At 39.6% G+C, this 24,383-nt stretch overlaps 1 protein-coding gene across 1 annotated transcript in view; it reads left to right on the forward strand.

The window, feature by feature from the left end:
• The first annotated feature begins 2,779 nt into the window (after positions 1-2,779).
• tsen2 (TSEN2 tRNA splicing endonuclease subunit) overlaps positions 2,780-24,383 on the forward strand; it is a 39,280-nt gene continuing 17,676 nt past the window's right edge. The window contains exons 1-4 of the mRNA XM_060910792.1: positions 2,780-3,087; positions 9,132-9,198; positions 9,330-9,369; positions 16,611-17,136. Of these exons, the coding sequence (XP_060766775.1) occupies positions 2,902-3,087; positions 9,132-9,198; positions 9,330-9,369; positions 16,611-17,136 (819 nt within the window). The 5' untranslated portion in view covers positions 2,780-2,901. The remainder of the gene's footprint in view (positions 3,088-9,131; positions 9,199-9,329; positions 9,370-16,610; positions 17,137-24,383) is intronic.

The raw sequence follows: 24,383 nt of genomic DNA on the forward strand, positions 1-24,383 counted from the left end.
TACAGCATAATTATTTTTGGATAAAATGTATAAAAGTTCAAATGAATCAGTAAATTGAGTAATAAATAGAAAATGAATAAAATATCATTCATAAACTATTAATAGAATAAAGTAGTTGCTGAAATTCAAGCTATCCTAATTTATCTTTTTAATTTAATATATAAATCAATATCATTTTATGTATTTTATTTTTTAATTGATCACACCATTGATACTTCTTTCCATTTTTGACACCAAGCAACACTTTAATTAAAGTTTCAAAATTAACGATGGTCTTCATTTTCTTGGCACTCATGTGAGAATGATGTGCTGGTTGTCTCAGGTTGTGTGACTCACATGTCCTTTTTCCATAACTTTACACCTTCAGAAGCATTTTGTTTGTACAGTTTATGATAGACTTTTGTCTGAAACATACTGTTTCTTGAGAATATTTTGGTATATTATAACTATTATGATAATTATTAAATATAGAGAGACAGATCATATATATATAAAGCCAGTCAAAAGTTTGGACACAGCTTCTAATTCAATGTTTTTTTTCTTTATTTTTATTAAAAGATGCTTCATGTCTTAAAGTAATTTTATATATATATATATATATATATATAATTCTTGTAGTTTATTATTCTTTAATTAGCAACCAAAAAGGTTGTTAATCATTAATTTAAAATAAAAAAATATTTAAAGACAAAATATTTTTTAAAAAAATTAAGGCAATCCATCAAATAAAAATATGCACAGGTGAACCTACCAAAAGTCTAAGCAGAAATTCAGATGCACTTCAGAAAACTCAAAAGCACAAACTCGCTACATCATTTAGGATCTGGAAGTATCTACTTCTGCACTTATTCTTTCCACAACTGATTGCATGTAACCACAAGGTGGTTTCACACTAAACGGCTTGTGTTTCTAAAGATAACCACAATGGAAAAAAAGATGCTGTTTAAACAAATGTTGATTCCTCAGTCCTTTGACGTAATCATCAGAAATGCTTAAGAAATGTCCAGTGCTGGTATCCCTGTGTTTCCTCCTGCTAAGATCCTCCTACACACCCATGAGATGACCACAGCATTAAAAATGCTGATCATGTCAAAGTCATATGGAAAATAAGTTCTTCTGAACCACTTTATGATCATTACTTTGTAAAGAATCAACATGGAATATGTCTCTGTGTGGATTTTCAATTATTTCTAGCTTTGATGGATTCTTGCTTCATTTAAATCTGTATCCTATTCACATTTCTCAGAAATGTACCATCTCACTAAAGTATTTTCCTTTTTATCTTTAACCGTGTATCCTCTCAGGTCAGTGATTATACAAATAGTGTCACGGTTTAGCGCTCACTCAGAATTTGATGGATTTTGTAGTTGACCCATGTGCATGGTCAAGGTTTTGTTGTAGATTGTGGAAGCACATTAATTACCTTAACATTCCTAAGGAGTGTTATTTTACTCTTTCATATAAAAAACAGTATATTTTCCTATTTTTAAATGTAATTATGGATTAATATTTCATTAAATCTTTCCTGGGGCGGCACGGTGGTGTAGTGGTTAGCGCTGTCGCCTCACAGCAAGAAGGTCCTGGGTTCGAGCCCCATGGCCGGCGAGGGCCTTTCTGTGCGGAGTTTGCATGTTCTCCCCGTGTCCGCGTGGGTTTCCTCCGGGTGCTCCGGTTTCCCCCACAGTCCAAAGACATGCAGGTTAGGTTAACTGGTGACTCTAAATTGACCGTAGGTGTGAATGTGAGTGTGAATGGTTGTCTGTGTCTATGTGTCAGCCCTGTGATGACCTGGCGACTTGTCCAGGGTGTACCCCGCCTTTCGCCCGTAGTCAGCTGGGATAGGCTCCAGCTTGCCTGCGACCCTGTAGAAGGATAAAGCGGCTAGAGATAATGAGATGAATGAGATAAATCTTTCCTTATATATTTTGTGCATTCCTTAAACAGCCCAGTGCTCAACCTGATGCCCAAAGTGCCTGACAAATGCCTTAAAACAACAGATTGGTATAGAATACCCCCTACTGGCTGATGGAAAACTTTTACAGCTTTTAGTTAAATCCACTGTATTTATACAATATACTGTGTATAAACATTACAGGAATATAAAGTCCATTTATATGCACTAACATTGCAAGGAATATTTCAAATCTCACTATTATCCAGATCATCATAAAATTTCACAGAATGCCAACAATGACAGTTTGAATGAAACACATGTTTCTTCCAATTTCTATTACATTATATTTTGGGGACAAAACACCTTACACTAAAATCCTTCATCCAGATAAACAGCTAGTACATGTTCACACTTCAATAAGCTCGTCTCAAATTACAGTGTGATTTTAAAAATTAGCTAAAAGGTAAACAATTCAGTATTCTGTTGCTATATATTAAGTGTATTCTGATACTTTCATACTCTGGTGCTTTTTGTTCATCCTTTTAGCTAGGAATTAAATTAAAAGGGCCGGAACTATACATAAAAACGTTAACGCTATCGGACTGTTTTGACTGCAACACAAGACGGAAGAACTACCTGTGCTGATTTCTAATGTTTATTTCTAATTCATGAGGAAGAACTGTAATAGAATTGACGCTTGCGATATAAAATGTGTGCTTGATTTTAAATACTTTCAACGTTTTATCGCTATCAAATGTACTTTGCTAATGCATTCCTGATGATAGTCGCTAGGAAGTGTTTTCAAGCCGTATTTCTTGCACGCACCGCCTTCTTTCTCTGAGACGAAACCCTCATTGGCTACTCTACTCACGTGGTGCTCGCTGATTGGACAATAAAACTAGCCATTGGAAACAAGCCGACTTGGGTGGGAAAAGACAGTAGATTCAGTTTTTCTGTCACAACAGTTATATATTTTATATATTTGTTGTTTTTTTAAAGCTTGATTAATGGAAGCGATATTTCACGCTCCAAAACGGAGGCCAAAGGTTTATGAAGCTTTTGAAGCACCACTTCCGGTTCAGTTCAGCAAAGCTTGTCCATCAGAAGAGCAGATACAAATATATCAAGCTGAACTCATACATCAGCATGTAATAGTCAGAGCAAGTGAGCATATTCAAGCTCTATATGGAAAGGTAAGCTTTGGTTCATAAGATTTGTGCAATCAGATAAATTAATCAAAGATATCTGATGACCATGTGCGTTGCTAAGGAGTTAAAAACAGATACACCATATAAACCTGGACCTGACCTTCAGAAGCTGGGGGAAATAGTTATTTGAGGTTGATCTGTATTCAGCACTTTTATATTTAGCGAAAATTCAGCTCCATCAAGACCTAACCTTTGATACCAGTGTTTTGATTGACTGTCAGTGAGTTGATTAGATCCCAGTGTTTTGCCTTATCAAACTTCCTGAACAACTATTCTACTAGAAGGGCACTCTGTAGAGTTCATACCTCCACCAAGCCACATATCAACCTCAAATCACTTGAACCTAGGGTAATAGATACTAAAGCTGTGTATACCAAATTTCATCAAAATCCGTTCACTACTTTTTGAGTTACGTTGGGAACAGACAAAAATCCTGGCTCCACATACATATCTGTACTCTCAGAAAATAAAGTACATTTATTGTACCCTTAAGTGTACAACGGCTTGTCGCTGGGGCAGTACCCTCTTCGGTACTTATTTGTACCCTTTATATACAGCTTGGGAGCATATACAGTGGGGCAAAAAAGTATTTAGTCAGCCACCAATTGTGCAAGTTCTCCCACTTAAAAAGATAAGAGAGGCCTGTAATTTTCATCATAGGTACACTTCAACTATGAGAGACAGAATGGGGGGAAAGAATCCAGGAAATCACACTGTAGGATTTTTAATGAATTAATTGGTAAATTCCTCGGTAAAATAAGTATTTGGTCACCTACAAACAAGCAAGATTTCTGGCTCTCACAGACCTGTAACAACTTCTTTAAGAGGCTCCTCTGTCCTCCACTCGTTACCTGTATTAATGGCACCTGTTTGAACTCGTTATCAGTATAAAAGACACCTGTCCACAACCTCAAACAGTCACACTCCAAACTCCACTATGGCCAAGACCAAAGAACTGTCAAAGGACACCAGAAACAAAACTGTAGACCTGCACCAGGCTGGGAAGACTGAATCTGCAATAGGTAAGCAGATTGCTTACCTATTCAACTGTGGGAGCAATTATTAGAAAATGGAAGACATACAAGACCACTGATAATCTCCCTCGATCTGGGGCTCCACGCAAGATCTCACCCCGTGGGGTCAAAGTGATCACAGGAACGGTGAGCAAAAATCCCAGAACCACACGGGGCGACCTAGTGAATGACCTGCAGAGAGCTGGGACCAAAGTAACAAAGGCTACCATCAGTAACACACTACGCCGCCAGGGACTCAAATCCTGCAGTGCCAGACGTGTCCCCCTGCTTAAGCCAGTACATGTCCAGGCCCATCTGAAGTTTGCTAGAGAGCATTTGGATGATCCAGAAGAGGATTGGGAGAATGTCATATGGTCAGATGAAACCAAAATAGAACTTTTTGGTAAAAACTCAACTTGTGTTTGGAGGAGAAAGAATGCTGAGTTGCATCCAAAGAACACCATACCTACTGTGAAGCATGGGGGTGGAAACATCATGCTTTGGGGCTATTTTTCTGCAAAGGGACCAGGACGACTGATCCATGTAAAGGAAAGAATGAATGGGGCCATGTATCGTGAGATTTTGAGTGAAAACCTCCTTCCATCAGCAAGGGCATTGAAGATGAAACGTGGCTGGGTCTTTCAGCATGACAATGATCCCAAACACACCGCCCGGGCAACGAAGGAGTGGCTTCGTAAGAAGCATTTCAAGGTCCTGGAGTGGCCTAGCCAGTCTCCAGATCTCAACCCCATAGAAAATCTTTGGAGGAAGTTGAAAGTCCGTGTTGCCCAGCGACAGCCCCAAAACATCACTGCTCTAGAGATCTGCACGGAGGAATGGGCCAAAATACCAGCAACAGTGTGTGAAAACCTTGTGAAGACTTACAGAAAACGTTTGACCTCTGTCATTGCCAACAAAGGGTATATAACAAAGTATTGAGATGAACTTTTGTTATTGACCAAATACTTATTTTCCACCATAATTTGCAAATAAATTTTTTAAAAATCCTACAATGTGATTTCCTGGATTCTTTCCCCCCATTCTGTCTCTCATAGCTGAAGTGTACCTATGATGAAAATTACAGGCCTCTCATCTTTTTAAGTGGGAGAACTTGCACAATTGGTGACTGACTAAATACTTTTTTGCCCCACTGTAAGTACCTTTTTGGCCCTAAAAAGGTACTCATAGTTACCTTGAGATCCGGTAAAGGGATTCACATAAAAATTTAATCAATTGTTTCTTGGCCCATGGCCCACCTTTCCTCCAAGTTTCATCCAAATCCGTTCACTACTTTTTGAGTTACATTGGGAAAAGGCAAACAAACGGAGGTGAAAACATGACCAATAAAGTTGATAAGGAATTAAATCTATTTACCTTTGAAGAATTCATCACTTTTAGACATTCGTTCAATCCCAAATGATTTTTCTTGCTGTGAGGTGGTGTAGTGGTTAGCACTGTCGCCTCTCCGCAAGAAGGTTCTGGGTTCAAGTCCAGTAGCTGACAGGGGCCTTTCTGTGTGGAGTTTGCATGTTCTCCCCGTGTCTGTGTGGGGGTGCTTGGGTTTCCCCCACAGTCCAAAGACATGCAGGTTAGGCTAATTGGTGGCTCTCAATTGACTAGGTGTGAATTGGTTGGTTGTGTCTATGTGTCAGCCCTGTGATGATCTGGCAACGTGTACAGGGTGTACCCTGCCTCTCGCCCATGGTCAGCTGGGATAGGCTCCACACAGGAGCCTGACCCTGCACAGGATAAGTGGTTATGGATAATGGATAGATGATCACATCCCACCTGGTGTTATGATGATTTATAAGGGATGTGCTTGCGTGTTTTCCTTGATCATGCTGTGTCAGGGATCCAGCTGACACACCAGCGAGTAAAATGATTTTTGGACTCTGCAATAGGAACCTGCTGATGGATTGACGTGTGCAAACGTTAACCACCTCATGTGAAAAGAAACCTGTTAAAAATATGGAGTCTGTGTAAATCATGCATTTTTATAATGCTACGTGCTTTGGGTGTTTATTAACTTTTTTTGTGTATTTTATTTCTTTATTTTTGTGTTATAGGGATGGGTAATATGATAAAATTTATCATGACATGTCAAGATACGCTTTTCTGATATTGTGCGTATTGCGATATATAGTGTATATATATATATATATATATATATATATATATATATATATATATATATATATATATATATATATATTTTTTTTTTTTTTTAATTGTAAAAACATTTACAAACTCACAGCTGATACTGTTTCTAACGTTTTGAATTGTTTTACAAATTGATTTTCTTTCATACAGATTTTAAAAAATTCTTCAGTTTTAATGTATTTGTACACGTTGAAATACAATATTTTATTTCAGCTTTATTTAAAAATGTTTAAAACTATTTTGCTGGTAGTTCATTAGGAAACCTACTGTATATATCAGAATGCACATTATATCGTAAAATTATTTTGAAATATTGTGGTATGAGAGATGTTATATTGCCCACCCCAGCATGTTCGTCTGTATTTGTAGCTTCCTCCTGGTTTTGATTTGTTTACATTGTTGTCTGTGTATATGATATCTTTGTTTTGTTGATCTTTGTATTCAGATAATTAAAAAAAAAAGCTGTTCTTGTCACATCCATAACGCATCTTTTATTGGCATTTTCTGGCATGCCCTAGATGTACTATGGGAATTGTTCTTGTTCTATCACTTCTCCAGTATGGCACAGCCTTAAAATATGCAACACCTGTTTAAATACTGGGAGACAATAAAACATGCACTGGGTCATTTGTTGCCATTTTGAATTCAAGTGTCACGTCCATAACGCTGGAATTGCCCTTCTCCTGTAGCACACTTATGTTTATAAAACAAAAGCATGTACAGTGTCTTGCAAAAGTATTCATCCCCCTTGGTGTTTGTCCTGTTTTGTTGCATTACAAGCTGGAATTAAGATGGATTTTTGGGGGGTTAGCACCATTTGATTTATACAACACGCCGACCACTTTAACCTCTTAAGACCCAAGCTGTTTTTTTTACATGCATTTTTTATTTGTTTTTGCTATTTGGGCTTATTAGAACCTGATTAGAATAAAAACTAAGCATCATCTTTGATAAGATGTACTTTTTGAGAAAAAGTATGTCCACATATGTGGATTCTTGTTCTGAATTTCTAAAAAGTGCTGTCCACGTATGTGACCGCTAGGCCCTAGGAGGTTAAAGGTACAAATTGTTGTTTTATTGTGACACAAACAATTAAGATGAAAAAACAAATCTGGAGTGTGCATAAATATTCACCCCCTTTCGTATGAAACCCCTAAATAAGAGCTGGTCGAACCAATTCACTTCATATGTCACGTAATTAGTTGATTAAGATCTACCTGTGTGCAAAGTGTCACATGATCCGTCACATGGTGCCTGTATAAATCAACCTGTTCTGGAAGGACCCTGACTGTGCAACACTACTAAGCAAGCAGCATGAGAACCAAGGAGTACTCCAAATAGGCCAGTGTTGTGAAGAAATATAGATCGGGGTTGGATTATAAAGAATATCCCATGGAACACCGTTAAATCTGTTGTAGCAAAATGGAAAGAATGTTACCACTACAAATCTGACGAGAAGGCCGCCCACCAAAACTCACAAGGAGGGCATTAATCAGAGATGCAACAAAGACACCAGAGATAACACTGAAGGAGTGGCAAAGATCCACAGTGGAGATGGGAGTATCTGTCCATAGGACCAGTTTAAACTGTACACGCCACAGAGTGGGGCTTTATGGAAGAGTGGCCAGAAAAAAAAAGTAATTGCTTAAGAAAACATGTTTGGAGTTTGCCCAACAGCATGCAGGAGACTCCCCAAATACATGGAAGAAGATTCTCTGGGCAAATGAAACTAAAACTGATCTTTTTGGCCGTCATGGGAAATGCCATGTGTGGCGCAAACCAAACACCCTGAGAACACATTCCTACAGTGAAGCATGGTGGTGGCAGCATCATGCTGCGGGGCTATTTTTCATCTGCAGGGACAGGAAAGCTACTCAGGACTGAAGGAAAGATGGATAGCACTAAATACAGGGCAATTCTGGAGGAAAACCTGTTTGTCAGCCAGTGGTTTGAGACTGGGACGAAGGTTCATGTTCCAGCAAGAGAATGACCCTAAACATACTGTTAAAGTGACACTGGAGTGGTTTAAAGGGAAGCATTTAAATATCTTGGAATGACCAAAGCCCAGAACTCAATCTAATTGTGTATCTGTGGCATAACTTGAAGATTGCTGTAGACCAACGCAACCCATCTAACTTGAAGTAGTTGGAGCAGTTTTGCCTTGAGGAATGGGCAAAAATTCCAGTGGTTAGATGTGCTAAGCTAATAGAGACATACCCCAAGAGACTTGCAGTAAAAGGTGGCTCTACAAAGTATTAACTTTGGGGGGGGGGGTGAATACACTCCACACTCCAGATTTCTCTTTTTTTCATCTTAATTATTGTTTGTGTCACAATAAAACAACAATCTTCACCTTTAAAGTGGTCGGCATGTTGTGTAAATCACATGGTGCTAACCCTCCAAAAATCCATTTTAATTCAAGCTTGTAATGTGACCAAACCAGACCAACACCAAGGGGGATGGATACTTCTGCAAGACACTGTATTTGGTGCTAATTTGTCTATTTCTTATGAGCTGATGAGAAAATGCCTCTATCATTAAAATGTACCTTATGACGAAGCATAAATTAATGGGTGTGTAAAAGTGAAGTAGTCATGCAGAATCCCACGGTAGGACCGTCTGATATTTAGCGGCTCGTTTGATCTTTATGTCCTAGATTCCTCACTGCTTTGTGAACATAAGATACTGAATTTTCAATCACTATTTTTTTAATTAGAATTTTATACCATAAAGAAAATTAACATATTAATCTATGTTTTCTGATAAGCATCATATAATTGACGTTCTGTTGAATCTATTTTAACTCCATAAATTGGCCACAGTGAGTTTAGACCATGAATGTTTGTGTCTTTTCAGGGTTATTTTGGTAAAGGAGTTCTGTCCAAAAGCAGACCGCAGCACAGTATTTCTGAACGGTGGGAATGTGGGTATTAATTTGCATGTTTCTTATTTTTCACATAGAGCCACTGAAATCTCAGATGTAAAAATACAATAGAATAAAGGATAAACTGATTTAAATGTGGGATTTTTCCCCCCTTTTTGTCTTTTATCTAGATGTAGGTGACCGATGTTTACCCGTCATTCCCTTGGCAAAGTAAGTCATTTAAAACGTTATTGCATGAATGTATTTGTTTTATTCATCTAATTCTTTGATTAATCTGTGATTCTCACCTGGACACCCCTACTCATTCATAGGGTTTCTGTATTTTGACACTTTTCTACGTTGTACAACCCCGATTCCAAAAAAGTTGGGACAAAGTACAAATTGTAAATAAAAACGGAATGCAATAATTTACAAATCTCAAAAACTGATATTGTATTCACAATAGAACATAGACAACATATCAAATGTCGAAAGTGAGACATTTTGAAATTTCATGCCAAATATTGGCTCATTTGAAATTTCATGACAGCAACACATCTCAAAAAAGTTGGGACAATAAGAGGCTGGAAAAGTTAAAGGTACAAAAAAAGAACAGCTGGAGGACCAAATTGCAACTCATTAGGTCAATTGGCAATAGGTCATTAACATGACTGGGTATAAAAAGGGCATCTTGGAGTGGCAGCGGCTCTCAGAAGTAAAAATGGGAAGAGGATCACCAATCCCCCTAATTCTGCGCCAACAAATAATGGAGCAATATCAGAAAGGAGTTCGACAGTGTAAAATTGCAAAGAGTTTGAACATATCATCATCATCGGCGGCACGGTGGTGTAGTGGTTAGCGCTGTCACCTCACAGCAAGAAGGTCCTGGGTTCGAGCCCCGGGGCCGGCAAGGGCCTTTCTGTGTGGAGTTTGCATGTTCTCCCCGTGTCCGCGTGGGTTTCCTCCGGGTGCTCCGGTTTCCCCCACAGTCCAAAGACATGCAGGTTAGGTTAACTGGTGACTCTAAATTGACCGTAGGTGTGAATGTGAGTGTGAATGGTTGTCTGTGTCTATGTGTCAGCCCTGTGATGACCTGGTGACTTGTCCAGGGTGTACCCCGCCTTTCGCCCGTAGTCAGCTGGGATAGGTTCCAGCTTGCCTGCGACCCTGTAGAAGGATAAAGCGGCTAGAGATAATGAGATGAGATCATCATCATCATCTACAGTGCATAATATCATCAAAAGATTCAGAGAATCTGGAAGAATCTCTGTGCGTAAGGGTCAAGGCCGGAAAACCATACTGGGTGCCCGTGATCTTTGGGCCCTTAGACGGCACTGCATCACATACAGGCATGCTTCTGTATTGGAAATCACAAAATAGGCTCAGGAATATTTCCAGAGAACATCATCTGTGAACACAATTCACCGTGCCATCCGCCGTTGCCAGCTAAAACTCTATAGTTCAAAGAAGAAGCCGTATGTAAACATGATCCAGAAGCGCAGACGTCTTCTCTAGGCCAAGGCTCATTTAAAATCTACTGTGGCAAAGTGGAAAACTGTTCTGTGGTCAGACGAATCAAAATTTGAAGTTCTTTATGGAAATCAAATCAGGGACACCGTGTCATTCAGACTAAAGAGGAGAAGGACGACCCAAGTTGTTATCAGTGCTCAGTTCAGAAGCCTGCATCTCTGATGGTATGGGGTTGCATTAGTGCATGTGGCATGGGCAGCTTACACATCTGGAAAGACACCATCAATGCTGAAAGGTATATCCAGGTTCTAGAGCAACATATGCTCCCATCCAGACGACGTCTCTTTCAGGGAAGACCTTGCATTTTCCATCATGACAATGCCAAACCACATACTGCATCAATTACAGCATCATGGCTGCGTAGAAGAAGGGTCCGGGTACTGAACTGTCCAGCCTGCAGTCCAGATCTTTCACCCATAGAAAATATTTGGCGCATCATAAAACGGAAGATACGACAAAAAAGACCTAAGACAGTTGAGCAACTAGAATCCTACATTAGACAAGAATGGGTTAACATTCCTATCCCTAAACTTGAGCAACTTGTCTCCTCAGTCCCCAGACGTTTACAGACTGTTGTAAAGAGAAAAGGGGATGTCTCACCGTGGTAAACATGGCCTTGTCCCAACTTTTTTGAGATGTGTTGTTGTCATGAAATTTAAAATCACCTAATTTTTCTCTTTAAATGATACATTTTCTCAGTTTAAACATTTGATATGTCATCTGTGTTCTATTCTGAATAAAATATGGGATTTTGAAACGTCCACATCATTGCATTCCGTTTTTATTTACAATTTGTACTTTGTCCCAACTTTTTTGGAATCGGGGTTGTAGAATGATTCTGAAGACATCAAAACTATGAAATAACATGGAAGTATTTGGATTTTAAACAAAAGTTTCATATTTTAGATTCTTCAGAGTAGCCATTATTTATTTTGATGATGCTTTACACACTATTGGCATTATCTTGACCACCTTCATCAGTCCTCTCAATAACTGCCGGCAACTGGCGATTTTGCCGCCTACAAACGCTCTGTCGCCGGCTACTCACAGTGGTTTTTCAAAGAATTGAAATTCATAAGTTTTTACTTCATAATTTATACTTCATAAAAATAAAATTTTGCATTCAGGATCACTCAGAATTCACCATTTAACATCTACATCTTAAAAATTTTCCGGGGGAGGACACCTGGACCCCCCTCTTTTTTTTTTTTTTATACATCGTGGCGGCGGCTAACGCAGCCTCCGCTCAGCTTACGCTTAACATGGATCCCAGACGGCTGCTATTTAGCGGAATTCCGCTATTTTTCTTGCCAAAGTATTGTTTTTTTTTTTTTTTAAATCTCTTGTATATCCGTTAAAAATGTTTAAGTAAAATGACCAGCAGAATACGTTCTGATTTGGTTTGCTTGTTTAGCGATGTTTTCGTCGGCTTCGTTTGTTCTCGTTGACATTCGGGAACACTCGGAAGTTAAATTGATGTAAATACCGCGAGACTGTACGTGATAGAACAAGAAAACAATATGGCTGCGCCCATTTGCTAGAAAACATGTTTTAACTCCGTTCGTGCTTTTATTTCTAATGCGTTGAACTTAATTCAATATGTCGTGGAAAGCGTAGTTGCGCTTAGCCAGGGAGGAAGTTGAATCCAAGAAGAGATTAATGAATGTGGTGAATACAGAACTTGAAACAAAAGCTCATGCGAACAGAGTAGCCAAGAAACTCTCCAAAAGAGCACTGCAGGAACATCAGAAAAAGCAAAAGCAGAGAAAACCGGAGGAAAGATCACAGAATGCACCCCAGAAAAGAGCATGTTTCTCTCTCAGAAAAGAGAGAGGTTTAAATCAAATATCTCCAATATTTGCTGTACATATGTATATATCTAATATTACTGAATCATTGATTTCTGCTCATATTCATGATTTTTGAAAAATGAATGTGGCTTATATTAGACTAGTATTGACATTAACTCGAAACAAAAAAATAAACAAATGAGATGAACTATGGATACTATTGTTATAACAAAATCAGTGGAATATTTAGGTAAGTATATTCTTCAAAGCTACATTTTCGTCTAATTTTTATAAATTTTTTTTTTTTTTGCCATGTGTGTCATAGATTACAAAATATGGCATCAAATAGATACACATTATTGTTAAATTCTGTTGCTTTTCTATGTTAAATCTATGTAAAAAATGTGTTCTATACCATCTTTAAATGTTAAAATCTCAACAGCTTCAGGGGGCTTTGCCACCTGTACCCCCAGCAGGGGCACTGCCCCTGCACCCTGCAAAGGGCTTGCAGTCCCCTTGACCCATGCTGATAGTTTCTTACATTCATCTATTTTTTTCAATTACTGCTGGGATCCCTGGCTTAACCTACTACTCTTTCTTACTTGCCCCTTTCTCAGAAATATATTGAGAGGGCTGTGTCATGACGGAGTCACCTGGAATGCTTTTCAATTAACAGTTGTGTCTCATCAAAAGTTAATTAGTGCAATTTCTTGCCCTCTTAATGAGTTTGAGATCAGATACTAAATAATAAACAATAAAATACAGTAGCCCTATTCCACAACTAGTAATCCATATTACATGTATGTCAAGAACCGCTCAACTAAGTAAAGAGAAACGGCATCCATCATTACTGTAAGACATGAAGGGGCCTTTTTTTTAAAAATAAATATTAATGAAAATTAAAAAAAACAAACAAACATTGAATTAGAAGGTGTGTCCAAACTTTTGTCTGGCACCATATAGACTTACTCCATGTAAGATAAGTTGCTCACTTTCAGAGAGAAAATGACCAGATTCTTCTTTACTTTTCTATGTCGCTGAGGTGGTAACATCAAGAGTATGTGTGTGTATATAATATATATACTGTGTATATATATTTAAATTTTTTTTAAATCTGCGGTGTATGTGCTGTAGATTTTTTTTCCTTTTTTTTGAGTAAAGTTTTAAAGATTAGAGTACAATAAGGATTAGTATCTGTTTATATGATGACAGGATTAAATGTGTTGAACGGATCTTCAATATGAGCTTTATAGTCTATAGGATTACAGCAGCACTTCTTGGCTATAACCTTTATAGTATCGAATATAACATTGCCCCCTGAAGCAAGAGTGAGACTTGAGCTACATTTACTACTTTTCACAATTCAGTTTTTTTTTTTTCTCCTGCTCAGATCAGGGGTAGGTTTCCCGAAAACCTCTTAAGGCCAAGAGTGTCTTTAAATGACCTCCTAAGATCCATCATCAAGCTAACGTGGTTTTCCCAAACAACATTGTAGTCCTTTAGTTTGCTCTGAATTTACGAGAGACCCGGATCACCCTTTCAAAACAAAGAGTGACTCACTCACAGCCGAGTACACAGACCGTGCATGTGCCTCCGAGGGACTCTCACAGACAACGGGAAACTGGTGCTGAATCTGCTGCTTGTGTTCAATTATTTTTCTTGTAATTTGCAAGTACGTCAAGTTAATTATTAAATAAATATACGCAAAATATCATGAATATATTTCAATGTTATGGAATCACGTATGGATATCGTAATGTCACATTATCACCACATTTTAATCCAATTTAACTTCATTAGTCGAGAGATTTATCTAATTTAGTGTCATAAAAGGTGTGTGTGAGAGAGAGAGAGAGAGAGAGAGAGGGAGAGGTTTTGATCTGTCTCTACCTGAGGAGGTTGAATTGACCTCTCTCGTGCACGCGCAAATATAAGGAAAAACATTGCTAACTTAGCACTGTAGATAAGAGTTGAAATAATCCTGACTGCATGTTTGAGTAACAGTGAAATGAGCGAGCACAGGGAACACATTTACTTAATTATTTAGTTTATTATTTGTGCATTCTTTCGTGTGAACGTTTATTCATTTTAACTAAAAAAAAAAAAGCATGCTTGGAAAAAAAAAAATGCCCAAAAATGTAAAATAGAGCAGCAGCTACAATTATCGACACCTTAACCATCTTTTGGCCATTGCAAAAGTAGAAAATACTTTCAATATGTAAATTGTGCATGAATAATTGCTCAAACTTCCACCGGGGGAGAGTTGATTCCCAATTACTTGGCGTATCAGATCACGTGACACCGAGCAACAATTATTGACACCTTTGTCCACAGTTATCGACACCGTTCCACAATTATCGACATCCAGATGATTATTTATTTAAAAAATCAATCATTGGTATGTGGTATTAAGTTAACAAAACGGTTTTTATTTAAAATTTGTGTTACATAGACTTTTATATTTAGTACAAAATATATTTTATATAAATATATTGATGTGGGTGCTTACGTAAATGAGCAATGTTTGTAAATAAATGAACTGATGATGTTTAACCTGCATCAGAAAATCTTTTTGTTCCACTTTCTAAGTATTTTCATAGGTCACGTTTTGTTAATCATTTGTTGTTGTTTGTATTAATTTATAGTTTTGTAGTTTACCAATAAATGTCAGCAGGCAATTGACCATAACCACATGAAAATCCAGGTCAAGGGTCAATTTTATTTATTTATTTATTTGTTTGGGGGGTTTTTTAAATTGAGATTTTAAATTTACATCTAAAAATATAAAATGTCTACTGATATTGTAATATGTGGTAGATATTTACAACAAACTGCAAAAATATATTTTCTGAATGGAATAGGAAAAATCTGAATATTTCAAGCATGTAATTTTTTTCTATTCTAGGAGTTTAATTCTGGTCTAATTCTATTTATTGCAATAGGATTCCAAATACACTCTAAGCATTCCATTCTGGTATGAAATCTGAAAAAAATATATAAATTTCAGCACCTCTAAAAATTATTTATTAAAAAAGAAAAGTACTTCAACAATGTTACACAAAGATCGATCCATAACAGTTGTAAATGTCACTTAATTCCACAGGGTGTCGATAATGGTGGACACTGGTGAAACTGATCACTATTATCGACACCTCACGTGACTTCTCAAACGTGCTTTTGGGTACAAAATGGCGACTGTCAAATGAAAGAGTAAGAAACAAAGTAGGTTTCGACAAGGATATCATGAAACATCGGTGAATTTGAGAAGTAAAAACATGTCCATGATCTTTCCACCATGCTTGCGACGATAATGTCCGGGTTTTCCTCAAATTGCTGATCGTGCTAAAAAAAAAATTCCATCTCAGGTAACGAGCTGTGTTATCAGACAACAAGATCAAAGGGCGAGGGGGTCTTCCGGTTGATTAATTAACCAATAATAACTGTTGTAACTGAAACTCACCTTTCTTAAAAAAAAAATTATCGGTAAATCTGAAAAGGTGTCAATTGTAGCCACCGCTCTACTAATAATTGAGGATGAGCGTTGCAAAGGCTCCTTCTGACGAGTGAGTTTGGGAAAACTATGTACAGAGACGATGTTCATTGCTTCAGAGCATCTATCAACTCGCTCTTTAGCCTTAAAGGGCAACGTTATCGGGAACCTACCCCAGATCTGTTAGTTCTGATGGCTTACGCTTATAACCGCAAGTGACCCATATTAGTCTTTAAAGAGAGCGTACTTGTTCCTGTGATTTCTCGGCCACTTGTTTTACTACACTAATTAATTTTGGGAGATTCATTCAGGTTTTGTTTGCATCTTCTTCCCAAGTATCAAGTAAATCACTACTTTCCACATGCTTTTACTGATATGGTCACCGCAGTTGCTGTCCTCCATTGTTTTAGATGATAACAGTGATGTACACATGCATGTTGGAACATGAATTTTAATCAGTTAAGATTATGCGATCTGATTTTTATGTTCTCACACAATCTTGGGGGGGGGATTACATCTGTGTCACATTAAAGTAGAAAATCCTATTTGTATAACTTGACCCTGGTAAAACAAACATAGCCTTAGGAATAAGATGTTTTTGGAAGTGCGTCATCACTCTAAGCATTTAACTACTCAATATGTCCTCTCTTCCTGCTCCTCAGATACGAGCAGCATGTGAGATGGGCCCGCTCTGCTCTCCTGGCTCAGGGATTGGATGAAGAAGCTGTCAGTCAGGTGCTGAAGGAGCTGACTCATCCTATTGAGCTGGATCTAGAAAAAGAACATGGTGAAGACTTTCAGGAACATCAGGAGGCTGGACCGTGTCAGACCCCATCTTCAGATCAGGACCAGTCGATGGAGGATGCAGCAGCTACAAAAAGTGAAGAGGGAGAGGGCTCGGGATCCTCCGAGGTGAACAGACCTCGTAGACAAGGGGACCCCTGCTATGATCCTCTAGCTGAACTATATCCTGAAGAACCTGAACAAGTCGACCCAAACGTACTCGCCAAGATCAAATGCAAACGGCATGATGACTGGATCGTTCATTGTGGCTGTCGAATAGATGCGAGTGAAATGATGAGTGGTGGATCAGTGTCACACATGCAGGGCTGTGATCTGTCTGTAGCTCATGGTTATGTTTTGGTGGAGGAGTCTGAAGATGATGATGAAGATGAGGACAGCAAAAGAGTAAATAAATATCTGTTCACTTTCTTGGTTTGCTTGGCTAAAAGCACTATGACCGTGCCACTGAACACTGCTACAACTTTTGGAAGAACTACCAACCTTTTGTGTGGCTTTTTGATGCTTATGTTAACACACTACGCTTTCAAAAAGTCATTTTAATATCAGTTAAGCCTGGTCCAGATCGTTGGTCCAGATCGTTTCCCCAGACTATGGAAGACTGTTTTGATCCCTTGATAGAGCCTGAAAAACAGTCACAATGGGTGCTTCCCAAAATTTGAATTGATTTACTTCTTGATTACTTGCTGTGAGGCACTGTCGCCTCACAGCAAGAAGGTTCCGGATTTGAACTTCATAGCTGACGGGGGCCTTTCTGTTTGGAGTTTGCATGTTCTCCCCGTGTCTGCAAGGGTTTCCTCCGGGTGCTCTGGTTTCCACCACAGCCCAAAGACATGCAGTTAGGTTAAATACCCAGCCACTGGCATTGCACAAGATGGTGCATACTTGGTGCCGGTCCCAAGCCTGAGGAGGGTTGCGTCAGAAAGGGTATCCAGTATAAAACTTATGCCAAATTTAAATATGTGGAACAGATCTGCTGTGGTGACCCCTAACAGAAGCAGCTGGAAGATGAAGAATAAGATTACGTGATCCTACCTCCTTTATCATCTTTAACGATGTACCAGTTATGTTTGTGAAGGTTCTCAGTCATCCAGGTCATCGTAAACTGTAGGTGCTAAAGAAGGCAACTGGACTTGCTTGAAATCCTTGAAGATGTTTCACCACTCATCTGAAAGGCTTCTTCAGTTCTGTCTGACTAGTGGGGAGTTCCAGATATTTATCCTGGAGTGGACCAAAAGCAACCCTAAGGAGAGTTATTGAGGTCACGTGGGTCGTTGACCCTCTCATTCATCCTGTAGGTGTTAAGGTCACTGGAGGCCAGGTGTAAATGGTGTTAGCAGCCTAGAGGGTCATTAGGGTGATCTGTGGGTCGTTGGCTCTCTTTGCCATCATGTGAGTTCTTGAAGTCAGCTGAGTCTTGGTGTGGAGATGTATTCCGTTTTCTGGGAAGCGTGCCAAGGATTGCATTGCAGGTGGCTGGTAAGTGGTGTCTCAGTGGTGTGGACAGGGCTTCAGACGACCTTCTCTGTTCAGCGATGGTCATTCCAGGTTGATGAATATGCCTTTCTCAGGTAGATACTCAGGGAGGATCTTCTACAAACACATCCCTGTACACTTCAGACCCAGTAACACTCTGAGGCAGAAATTGGTCCATCCTAAAGACAGAATACCTAGACACAAACAGGACAATGTAGTGTACACAGTTCAATGAGGAATTGAAACACACAGTGCAGTGAGGAATGCACAGACCTGTACATTGGGGAAACGAAACAACTGCTTCACAGGCGCATGGCTCAACACAGGAGAGCCTGTTCATCAGGCCAGGACTCTGCAGTCTATCTTCATCTCAACAACAAAGGACACTCATTTCATGACTGCAATGTATGCATTTTAGCCAGAGAAGACCGGTGATTAGAAAGAGGAGTAAAAGAAGCCATATTCCTCAACCTGGAAAGGACCATCGCTGAACAGAGGAGGTAACCTGAGACACCACTTACCAGCCATCTGCAATGCAGTCCTTGGTACACTTCCCAGAAAACTGAATACACATCCACACCAAGACTCAGGCCCTGTCCACACGGCAACGGATTCAGGTGAATCTGATAAAATTGTTTATCGTTTCGGCCTGGCGTCCACACGGCACTGGCGTTTTGGGTGCCCCAAAACGAAATCTTTTGAGAACGGGTTCCAGAGTGGAAAGATCTGGCAACGGCGCCGTTGCAAAGTCGTCTGGATGAGTAGAACGGATTTGTTTACGATGACGTCACAACCACATGTGCTTCACACCGGGTAGAAGTGTAACGAACTCGATGCGAGTTGTCAACAAATCCTATAACTTGATTCATGAAACGCGCTTACAAAATATTTTCACTGTGAATATTTATTGTGTAATTGTGCAAAGAGAGAGAGAGAGAGAGAAAAGAGTCCTTAGGGCAGAGTCAATCCCGCCAGCAAAAATAGGGAAAAAAAGGAGCGATCTCACCTCTTCAGATGTTGGTTTAAGTCCTACAATACATTCCTCAAAAAGGGAGTAGAACAACAAATTAATCCATCAACGTGTAGCATTCAATTTATTCCGGACCATTAAAGACGCCGCCTTCCGCATAGAATCATACATCATCCTCACCGCCATATTGGATGGGGCAAAGCGGAGAATAAAGATGCCTCATTCATGTGCTGCGTTTAACTGTACCAACAGGTTTGCCGTCCAAACGAGATCACATGGGATTACCTTTCACAGGTGAGACTGGAAAAATACTTTTCATTGTATTTGGTCATTATAACGTAATTTTACGAACAGATTTTCCTGACTTTGTGGCTAATATGAAGTCTCGCGCATAATAGTTTATGCGCATGCGTCCTTACTACTTCTATTATTCTGGTGTCTCTGATGGGACCGTCTTACAGCGCACCTAGAGGTGTGGCATGTGTATTGCATCGTTTTCAGCAAGCGTTGCGTTGCCATATGTACCTGATATTTTACTGATCCGTTGCCCATGTGGACGCGATATTTATTTCTTTTTTTTAAATCTCGTTGCCGTTGTCGTGTGGATGTAGCCTCAGATGACTTCAATGACTCACATGACAGCGGAGAGAGTCAACGACCCACAGATCTCCCTAACAACTCTCTAGGCTGCTAACACTGTTCACACCCGGCCTCCTGGGACCCTGACACCTACAGAATGACTGAGGGGGTCAACGACCCATGTGACCTCAACAACTCTCCTTAGGGTTGCTTTTGGTCCACTCGAGGATAAATATCTGAAACTCCCCACTAGTCAGACAGAACTGAAGAAGCCTTTCGGATGAGAGATGAAAGGTCTTCAAGAATTTCAAGCAAGTCCAGTTGCCTTCTTTAGCACCTACGGTTTACGATGTACCAGTTCTTCTACACTTTCATCCAGAGAGCATGGCCAATTTTACTCCCCTGGCCATGGATGATTGTGGCGGAGGCATGTATGGCAGTATGGATGCAGGGATGAGAGTTTTCCGCTTTTCGGCGGACTTCCACTTGTTTTGAGTAAAAATCGACCTTTTTATATTATGCCAAATCCGTTGGGAAATTTTTTTTTTAATTAATTTCGGGGGGTTGGGGTATGTTCCTTCATGCTGTTCAAACTTTATTAACTCCAACGATGTTTACACGTTATTTGTAAGTCGCCTTCTTTAGTCTCGTTTAATCTCGTTGAATGTGATATAAAATTCGTGTTATCTACATTGTTATTGGTCAAAACATCAATGTCGAGACCATAATAGCCAATCAAAACAGTTTTTACAAAGATACCCACATCTGCTTTCTTTTATCAAAACTTACACATGTTCGTGAGCTGCATATCAAAAATACGCTCCTCTAATCGGCGGTTTTTCTCAAGATGCCGAATACCATTGACAAGCGAGACGAAGCGAAGGTACGTGAAATTGATGCTGGTATAAAAAAACAAGTTTAGGAAAGCAAGAGGGGAGTGTGAGAGAGAGCAGAAGAGAGCCAGGTTAGAGCATGTAAAAACACAGGAGGCGCTGGCTAATGAAAGAAAAAGGAAAAAAGAGAGGACTGATAAGCTTTTGGCTTTGGCCAAGAAGCTGAAGTCTAAATGATCAAATGAAAATTTGTTTCAAAAATAACTGGGAACTGTAAATAACTTTTAACTGTAAAAAGTGTAAATAGAAATTTTCCTTTTGAAGAAAACCTACAAGTGATGTGGACAATAAGATAAAGACAGTCCCCATAAAATATGCATTTGTTTGATTCAATACATTGGATATGATAATTTGAATTATAGCTGACAGTTTTGATAACTATATAACTATAAAGTTTAAATAGACATTGTGAAGAAATCATATACAAGTAATGTGGACATTAGGAAAAGGTCAGTTTCCATAAGAGATGAATGTTTTTTTATTTAATTCAATATATTGAATATATGAAAATTTGAATTGTTAATGGAACTGTAAATAACTATGAATTTTAATGGACATTTTTTTAGAAAAACAAGTGATGTTGACAATGAGTAATAACCAGTCCCCTTAAAATGTAGATATTATTTTGAATTAATGCAATACACATGGATTTTGATACGTATTGTTCTATATAATAGTGTTTTTATTTCAATAAGTATTAAAATAGGAATCAGGTGTTTCAATTAACTACAGCTCAAATTGCAGGAAATAGGGTGTGTAAGGTCTCATTTTGAAGAAAAATTCCGGGGGATGTCCCCCCCGGACCCCCCTTTATTACAGATTTTTTGCTTTTTTTCATCAGGACCCACTCTCATCCCTGTGGATGGGATGGCATACTCTCCCCGCCATCAGTCAGAGTGACAATCGTATGCATCTCTGAGCTCATGTATTCGGAAAAGGGCAGATAGCACTGTCCCCCAAGCAACGGTTCAAATTTCTTTTTTTTTTTTTTTTTGCTTTGAAGTGATGATTCAATGAGCAGGGATGTTTCTCAATTGTTTCTCAATTCTCAGTGTTCTCAATTCCTCCTCTCCTTGTTTCCTTTTCTTGCATCCTAAGCTAAGAAGCAAAGAAAGGAATAGATGAGCAATTTAAGAAATGAGAAGCACCCAAGTGTCTTGCCATAATGTTTCCTGATACTCAAACCTCTCTGCATCAATCAATCAGTGTTCGGTTGGCACCATCGGCTGATGTACACGATGGCCAAAAGTATGTGAACACCTGACCATAACACCAATATGTAGGTCTTCCCCAAACTGTTACCATAAAGCTAGAAATGCACAGTTATCTAGAATGTATTTGTATGCTGTAGCATTTTAAGATTTGCTTTCCCTGGAACTAAGGGACCCAAACATGTTCGAGCATTACAATGCCATGTTTTACCATGAAGCTGTGGTTTACTAAGGTTGGTATTGAAGTACTTGGATGGCCTGCACAGAGCACTGACCTCAACCCCACTGAACACCTTTGGGATGAACTGGAATGCCAACTTCTTGCCAGGCCTCCTTGCCAGACAATAGTGCCCAATCTATTGTGCTCTTGTGGCTGAATGAGCACAAATCCGAATAGCAGTGGTTCAAAATCAAATGGAAATCCTTCCCAGAAGAGTGGAGGCTGTTATGGGGCAAAGGGAGAACAACTCGATGTTGATGCCCATGGAATTGGAATAGGATGTTAAATTCTTGGGTGTCCACATACATTTGGCAATTTAGTGTTTATTTCTGAAAGGAGGAAGTAAAGAGAGCTATGAAGAGAATGAAAAGTGGTAAGGCAGTTGGCCCAGGTGATATACCAGTGGAGGCATGAAGATGCTTCGGAGAGATGGCAGTTGACTTTTTGACTAGATTCTTTAACAAAATCTTGGAAAGTGAGAGGATGCCCGAGGAGTGGAGAAGTAGGTTTTGTTTTGGTTTTTTAAGTGTTCTACCTGATGGCATGTCCAAGTTTCTAGGGAAGAATTACAGTAGTGGTTTCCCGTTGCCTTCTACTGGATTATTTATAGAGGTTTACTCCTCTCAACCATTCTCACACACACATTCACACCTATGGGCAATTTAGAGTAGCCAGTTAACTTAACCGACAGTGGGGGAAACCAGAGCACCTGAAGGAAACCCGCACAGGGAGAACATGCAAACTCCACACAGAAATACCCCTGTCGGCCATTGGGCTCGAACCCAGAACCTTTTTGCTGTGAGGCAACAGTGCTAACCACTACACCACCGTGCCACCTAGAATGAGTATACTGGTACCAATATTCAAGAGCAAGGACGATGTCCAGTGCTGCAGTAACCATAGAGGCATAAAGTTGACCAGACACAGCATGAAGTTGTGGGAAAGAGTCATGGAAGCTAGGCTAAGAGGAGAGGTAGAGATATGTGAGCAGCAGTATGGTTTCATGCCAGGAAAGAGTACTACAAATGCAATACTTGCTTTGAGAATGTTGATGGAAAAGTAGAGAGAAGGCCAGAATGACCTGCATTGTGTGTTTGCAGATTTAGAGAAGGCATATGACAGGGTGCAGAGAGAGGAGTTGTGGTACTGCATGAGGAAATCAGGAGTGGTGAAGTTTGTGAGATTTGTGCAGGATACGTATGAGGACCGTGTGACAGCAGTGAGATGTGCAGTGGGAATGACGGAGGCATTTAAGGTGGAAGTTGGCTTGTACCAGGCTTGTAAGCCCTTTCTTGCTTGCAGTGGTAATGGACAGGTTGACCGACACCAGGCAAGAGGCCCCATGGACAATGATGTTTGCAGATGATATTGTGATCTTCAGTGAGAATAGGGAGCAAGTGGAAGAAAACTTGGAGACATGGAGGTATGTACTAGAGAGAAGGGGAATGAAAGTCAGTAGGAGCAAGACGGAGTACATGTGTGTGAATGAGGGGAAGGACAGTGGAATGGTACAGCTACAAGGAATAGAGGCGATCAAAGCAGATGAGTTTAAATATCTGGGGTCAACCGTACAAAGTAATGGCGAGTGTGGAAGAGAAGTGAAGAAAACACAAGCAGATTGGAATGGATGGAGGAGAGTGTCAGAAATGACTTGCGACAGAAAGGTACCAGCAAGAGTGAAAGGGAAAGTGTATGACAGTAGTAAGAGCAGCAATGTTATACGGTTTGGAGACAGTGGAAATGACAAAAAGACAGGAGGCTGAACTGCAGGTAACAGAGTTGAAGGTGTTGAGATTTTCATTGGGAGTGACAAACTTGGACAGGATTAGAAATGAGTATATTAGTAGGACAGCACATGCAGGACAGCTTGGAGACAAAGTGAGAGATGCGAGATTGAGATGGTTTGGACACATACAGAGGAGAGCTCCAGGGTATATTGGGAAAGAATGCTGGAGATGGAGTTGCCAGGTAGAAGGAAAAAACGAAGATCAAAGATGAGCTTTATGGATGTGGTGAAGAAGGACATTCATATGAGCATCTTGCGATATCTCTGGGAGCCTGGCACACACATTTGTAGTCTCTTCATTTGTTGCTTTCTGTAACACCATTTTTAATGAGACAGGGTTGTTAGCCTTGTGCCCAACCCCCTAACCTGGAGGACCAGTGGATTGCACTTTGTCTGGCCTCTACCCTTTGACCTGTCTGGCTTGGGTGACCCTACCAGGAGACTAGGCTCCAGCCAGCATAGCCCTAGGGGTCATAGAAGCATGCAAGCTCTCCAACAA

This window comes from Neoarius graeffei, chromosome 26, assembly GCF_027579695.1.
Source record: "Neoarius graeffei isolate fNeoGra1 chromosome 26, fNeoGra1.pri, whole genome shotgun sequence".
In the NCBI taxonomy this organism is placed as follows: Eukaryota; Metazoa; Chordata; class Actinopteri; order Siluriformes; family Ariidae; genus Neoarius; species Neoarius graeffei.